Consider the following 6,935-nt stretch of genomic DNA (forward strand, 5'->3'; position numbering starts at 1 on the left):
GATATAAATCTGGGTCGTTCCGGTTACGTAGACCCGACTGTCATGGGTACGTCCATGGTGTTCGTCTGCTTTCCTTCTGAAACAACCGCTTGAGACCACTGAACTTACCCTTATTTTCAAGTTGATGACTGAGCCTAAACTAGGAGACTTTGCCGGATTCAACAAGATTTTCTAAAATAAAAAACCAACATTTGTTGAGCGGAATCGAACTTTGTACTAAGAGCTGTTCATATTACGACTTAACAGCATTTTTTTAATTCAAAAATAATGGATCTTGAAACTAGCCAAGCAAGTCAGCAAGATTCCTTAAGTTATATGTTTTGTTATTGAAGCAATTTTTCCTTAATTGGGTTAATTTACCATATTTTTCGACTATGCCAATTATTTTCATTTTATGCTCTCTCTCTCTCCTCATTTAAGGTCGTCTTTGTCGGCAACTTCTTGCGCGTCAATCCCATTTCAATGAAGTTACTCGCCTATGCCATGGAGTTCTGGTCCAATGGCACACTGAAAGCACTCTTCCTAGAACATGAAGGTTACTTTGGTGCATTGGGTTGTCTCTTGCAATTTAATGGCGAAATTGCAGCCGCTCTCAATGAAACAACTGAAACAACACAGAAGCCCGAGCATACGACAACCACATCGGCGACAGCTGAAACACTATCTAACATTACAAATTCCACAACTTCGCCAACCAGCAACAACAGTCCTAACAATAGTGATAGTTGAAGTACAGGGACTAGTGTTTAAAATGTGTAATGTGCATAGTTCTTAGCTCAAAGAAGTAAATAAAAATATGTAAATGTATGTAATAATAAGAAACATTAATAGTTACAATGTGCTTGTAAAGTGAAGTAAACTACTAACTAAAAAGACACAAGAAAGCAAAATCAAAATTATAATATTTAAATAATACATTTTTTATGTGTTATATATAAGAAGGCAAAAGTATGTATGTAGTTTTTACGTAAGCGTGTATGTTTAATAAAAAAAATAAATAAATAAATGAATATACAATTTAATGAAAAATAAAACTAAATAGAGTTGGCAACGAGCAATCACACACACGTCCATAAAGTGCATACATAAATAGTTTCTATGTAAATAATTTATGAAAACAGGCTTAATTGGTGGCGCGGGGCGTCTAACAGAAACAAATGAAATATTCAACGAATTATGAAATAAAATTATGCAATTTAATAAAGTAAATTTGAAGTAGAAAACTAAATACAGTTACATATGGACATTTATTGTTGATATTAAAAATCAAATTCTCAGCGAAGTATAGGGGCTGCAAACAAAGAATGTTGGGGAAGTAGCTTTTTTGTTTTAGTTTAAATTCAGCTCGAAAAAGGCTCTTAAAAATTCAAATTAAAAAAAAAATACAAAACCAAATTAATAAAAAGTGCATACTAAAATAATAAATATATTTAAAAAATATTAAAAAATTAAAAAAACCAACTACATAGATTACTTGAATCGAAAAATTATAAACAACAAATAAAATAAAATTTACTCCTTGAAAGGGTGTTGCTAAATATTTTTTTGTCAATGTTATTGTGACTTATTAACATTTTATTTTTAATATTTTTTTGTTTAACATTAGGCTAGAAAAGGAAACAAAAAATACAATATTTAATATCTAAATAAATCATAAGATATTGTTATAAAACCGCTATTATAGCAACTTAGCTTTCTTCATTTTTCTTTTTTTTTTTATAATTTTCTTGGAGTTTGTTTAAAAATGAATGCTAGGCAGTCCTACAAAATAACATTTTTGTTCAACAAGCGTAACTGAATCAGAATCTGAAGTGAAGAATTTCAAAGTAATTGTTTGAGGTTAGAAATACCAAACGTGGTAATTGTTCAGTTCTGACTTCAGTGGCTTAAAATTTATAAGCACAAAAATATTATATTGGCCCATATTTTAGCTTTCCGCAGTAAGATTTTGACAATCGCTAGGCAAAATTTGCGTCGCCAAAATTCTATAAATGAAAAATAGGTTAGACCTAAAAGTATACAACATGGAAAAGTAACAGATGCAATGTGTGAACAGAATAATCTGGCAGTATGAGGGGCAAGTAACTAGATTTTGCATGTTGTTAGGCGCACTTGCTATTATTTTGGAGATTTTTGATGATTAAAATTAGCGATAGCGAATAGCGAGGTTAGAAATAAAGAGTCCGGCCGACTTTTGAATTTTGACCAAGGCGAATGATGCGTGAATAGTTATTTGGCTATGAATTATCACTGTTTTATTTTTAATATTTCGTCAAATCGCGTTTGCGACCAAAAAACTTGCAAGGGCAAATTGAGAGAACAAACTGACATTTCATTTTGAGGTGAAGCTGCAATTCTTCCTGCCAGTAAGAATTTGCGTGCAGGATTTGGAACATGGTTGCACTTTTGTCGACACTAATTTGAATAAACAAGTTCGTTAAATTTGAAAATGTATAAACTCCAGCGCTTTGCTAATGAAAAAAGTAAGTAAATGTTAAAAAATAGTGTGGTTGTGGTTTCAAGTCCTCTTAACATTTATTGAGCCATTAAAAACTTTACTACATAAGAAATGCGACACTTAGAACACCTTCGTAAACCACCTTAAATAAACATAATTATTCCGATGATTTGAAAGTGTAGTCGGCTGAAGAGACTGTATTCGTAATCGCGTGCAGTAGCAACCATAGTCGAAATATGAAACCCGATTGAATAAGGAGAGATATACGTAAAAGTTTTGTTTTTCCCCCCAAAAAAAAAATTAATTGTAGAAAAATTTGTTGTTTGAAATGCAATCATACACCCCGGCTGGCAGTGAAACTTCGCAAGTTTCTGCAGCTTTTGAGTTCGTGTAAAAATTTGAAAGCATCTCCCATTGAGAGAGAATACATACTTCAATATTAACCGGTTTCGATGTACTTCAGGACTGGCAGGAATTTACAGAATTTTACAGGAAGCTATTGCCGTACGACACCTTTCACATGGCTTATTAAATAATGGCGAAAACAGGTTTTTCTGTAAATCCTGTAAAACATGCTAAACCTGAAGTACCTGGAGCCGGCTTAGTCTCAAGAATTTCATTGTTGGATAAATCTGGACTTTTAGACGAACGCACCTGTCGTCAACATTTTTTTTATTTCTTTGCTGAGTGAGTGAAACGTGAGAGTATTTGTTTATTTTTCCCCTCTTCTTCCTTCAGGGAAGAAAGGCTGAAATTTGGCAATGGCCCACTAAAAGCAAGAAAAAAATGCATGTAATTTTTGTATTTGTAAAATCCATACCCCCTCATAAGAATTCGCCATTATTCTGGACTTCAAATTCGGATTCAGAGGCGAAAGACTGTGTTACCACAAAAAAAAATATATTAAAAAAAACGCCTTTTCAATAAATTAGCATGGCAGTGTTTTAGCCGTTATCGTGCTTAAATCGTTATATTTTTATTTCATTTTTTTTTGTTTCTCTCCGATAATACTTAATTTTTTTTTTGTGTTAGCCACAGCCGCGTAAGAGCCGAAGCTATAAATTTTATGAGTTTTGGTAAAAGCTTTTAAATTACTTATATCCATTACTTTTTCAACAACAGTGTAAATTATTTATTTTTTATCCATGCACTTAAAAGCAGCCCCTTATATTTCAAACAATATTCTTGAAACGTGCACGTCTTTCATCAAAAATAAAAGTAAATTATATTAATGCCCGCGCATGGTTACATACATGTAAGCATTAATGTAAATATATATGTACATGTACGTACATATGTATATATAAAACTAGGTATATTTAAAATATGGTGCACATTCAGCACATTTTTGTGATTAAATATTAATTATCGAAATTTTCTTCAGCACAAGCACCTCTATTTGAACTTAAATAACAGTTTTATAGATTACTCATAAAAAAATAAATGGATTTGAAATGTTTTCTAAGATAGAATTTTTTTATAATCTTTTTATTTATAAAAATGTTTGAATATATTTTGTTCTGCGTGTTAATAGTAAATAAAAGTTAATTTTATAATACAGAAATCATATTATTAAAATGTTCTCGTGTATTTTTTTTTGCAAATTGGTGTAGGTAAATTGTTTGTTTTTAAAACCAAATTGCTCTCGCATTATCTAAATTTCACTATTTTCCAATTTTCATTGTTGTGTAACATGATAAATGTATCCTTTAAGCTTTTTTGTCGTAAAATTTAACATTACTTTGTAACGGAATGCAACAAAAAAGTCTTACTTTTTTATTACCTTATAATTATGTTCATGTAATACAAAATAAAAATATTTAATACAAAATCACAATTCAAATGAGTAAATGTTTTAGACAAAAAAATGGGTAAACAGAATTTTGAAATACATACTATTTGAAACACAATATAGGTCCTCGCTTAACTGACACCGGTTAATTGGTTTCCGCGCATATTTGACTAAAAATATGTGCTATAGTTTCCCCCTTATTTGATTCCCCGCTTAATTGTACTAAAAACTTTGCAATTTTTGAAGTGCAACTAAGCGGGGAATACTGTACCTACATACATACATTTTTAACTGTACCAAGGTGAAAATTCTATGGGAAAATCTCCCTCAGCTCTAACTTATTTAGTACCATGGTAGAAAAAAGAAGGTAGATTCACTTAATGACATTAGCAGCCATGACTTTTGCTGGGATTATGACATTTTCATCAAAATCAAGCTACCAAATGAAAAATTATAATTAAATTGTTGTCTTAAAAGAATTTGATCGACAAGCCAATATTAAAATAATTTTTTTTTTTTAATAATAAGAAGAAAAATTAGTTGCGGGGAAGACGGTAAAAAGCTGTTTAAAGTTCCAGCGCTTCCGTTTGTAAGACAAAAATGGCGGGAAGCCTGCGGCAAGATTTTGCTACCACGGATATTGGCATTAGCCAGAACAAGACCACACTCTCCAAAAGTGCAGTGCTGTAAAGTGAAAGATAATGAGAAACTGTTGGTCAAAACATAGAAAAAATAATGAATTTTTCTTGCAGGCTCCAACTTGGGGAACCCTTCGGAAACGAAGAATACTTAGATGAGTACATGGAGTTTTTGGATGGGTATTACTTTAATGTTTTTCTATTATTTATGTTTTGATGGATTTGTTGAATAAAAACACTTAATAATGTTAACACAACATACATACATAGTATAGATTAATTTTCAGTTTTGCAGTACGGGTGAGAAATTCCATAAACGTAAGTACATACAGTCAGTCAATAAAGTTTAGGTACAGCGAATTTTTTACAATATGGCCTCTATTTTTTAAATATTTTATTTTTCGCGAATTTTTTATAAAAATATGGTTAATTCTACAACAAAAACCCCAAAATTCAAAGTTCCAAACTTTGTGCAAAATTAAAGAAAATACTGCAAAATTTCATTCAAATATTGCACTTTTTATTTACGCTCTCTAGAAAAAAGTTGAGTATGCAGTTTTAGCCCATTCAATTTTAGTATAATAATGTGCAAATATGAGGAAGCTAGGACTTAGCATTGATTTTCGGGGAATTTTTTTGTTGAAGGTGTCGCACATTTTTTTCGTAAAAAAAAAATTATCAAACATTATTTTATACGGAGAAAATGAGCGACACCTTCAACAAAAAAAATTGCTATAAATCAATGATCAGTCCCAGCTACCTCAAACTTGCACTTTGTTATACTAAAATTGAATGGGCTAAAAAACTGCATACTCAACTTTTTTCTAGAGAGCGTAAATAAAAAGTGAAATATTTGAATGCAATTTTGCAAAATTTTCTTTAATTTTGCACAAGGTTTGGAACTCTAATTCTTTTGGTTTTTTGTTGTAGAATTAACCATATTTTTATAAAAATTTATCGAAAAATAAATTATTAAAAAAATAGTTGCCCGTATTGTAAAAAATTCGCTGTACCTAAACTTTATTGACCGACTGTATATACCTAGGGTTATGGCTATGTATATGGTCTTATAGTATGGCACCTATTGGTTATAATCGTTTATAGAGCTGCGCGTACGTTTTATCGGAACATTTAATTGCTATGGTTATGGTTATGGGTATGGTAAGGCACCACTAATGCAGCCTTAAGAGCTAAGATATCATCATAACAAAAACGTCCGCAATATTTTATCGTAATTTCTTTGTTTTTATCGATATTGCGTTTATATAATATAATATTGTTCACCTTGGTTATCAAGGTCAATCCAGTGTCGTTACATATCCACATGATATAATTTTTCAACTACAAAATCTTACCACCTTGAAGCCAAAAATAGATAAAAAAAATGGCGAAACATTATTTAAAGTTTTAATTTACTTTCATTAATCCTTTTTGTATTTTTGTAGTTATTGCAATTTATATATGTTGTACATATTAGACATTTCTTATCCTTCTACTCTTGCATTGCTTTAGCTATTTATACACTTTGCTCTTGTGTTTATATTATAAACTAGTAGTATATAGATGAATCATCATATTAGCCTAATGCTTGCTTTCAGCAGTCTAAAACTATATACATACATGCATTAGTATGTAGATCCGCAAGCAGCTTTGTACTGAATTTAACATACATGAATCAGAAGTTGCATAATAACTCATAATTGGACTTAATTACATTGGCTAAGAACTTGATGGCAACTAGCAATAACTAGTCGGTAAAAAATTGCAAAATGGAAACTTATTGAAAACCACTTATTTTTCTTATTAAAAAAATATGTCACCAATGCTTTTTTCGAAATTTCGAAAACTTTTACAGATTTTATTAGCATATATTTAAGTCTTCTCTAAAAATTTAAAAGTGTCATCGTTCTGTTCTAGTTCTGAACTAAATTTGAAGTTGAGTTCACAACTCAAAAGCGTTCAGAACTTTTCTCAGTTGCTCTCCCAGAGAGAAAAACAAAACACTTGATTCACTTTTTATAATAGCTCTGATCCAGTACTCCATGAA

General features: G+C 30.8%; 1 protein-coding gene across 4 annotated transcripts in view; it reads left to right on the forward strand.

Annotated features, from left to right (window-relative positions):
* fbl (pantothenate kinase 3 fbl) overlaps window positions 1-1,029 on the forward strand; it is a 25,847-nt gene extending 24,818 nt beyond the window's left edge. For all 4 annotated transcript variants that reach the window (XM_017626993.1, XM_017626992.1, XM_017626991.1 and 1 more), the window contains one exon: window positions 421-1,029. In XM_017626993.1, the coding sequence (XP_017482482.1) occupies window positions 421-729 (309 nt within the window). In that variant the 3' untranslated portion in view covers window positions 730-1,029. The remainder of the gene's footprint in view (window positions 1-420) is intronic.
* Window positions 1,030-6,935: the final 5,906 nt, after the last annotated feature.

The sequence above is a fragment of the Rhagoletis zephyria genome, unplaced genomic scaffold (genome assembly GCF_001687245.7).
Source record: "Rhagoletis zephyria isolate East Lansing unplaced genomic scaffold, Rhagoletis_zephyria_1.1 Rzeph_scaffold_04982, whole genome shotgun sequence".
In the NCBI taxonomy this organism is placed as follows: Eukaryota; Metazoa; Arthropoda; class Insecta; order Diptera; family Tephritidae; genus Rhagoletis; species Rhagoletis zephyria.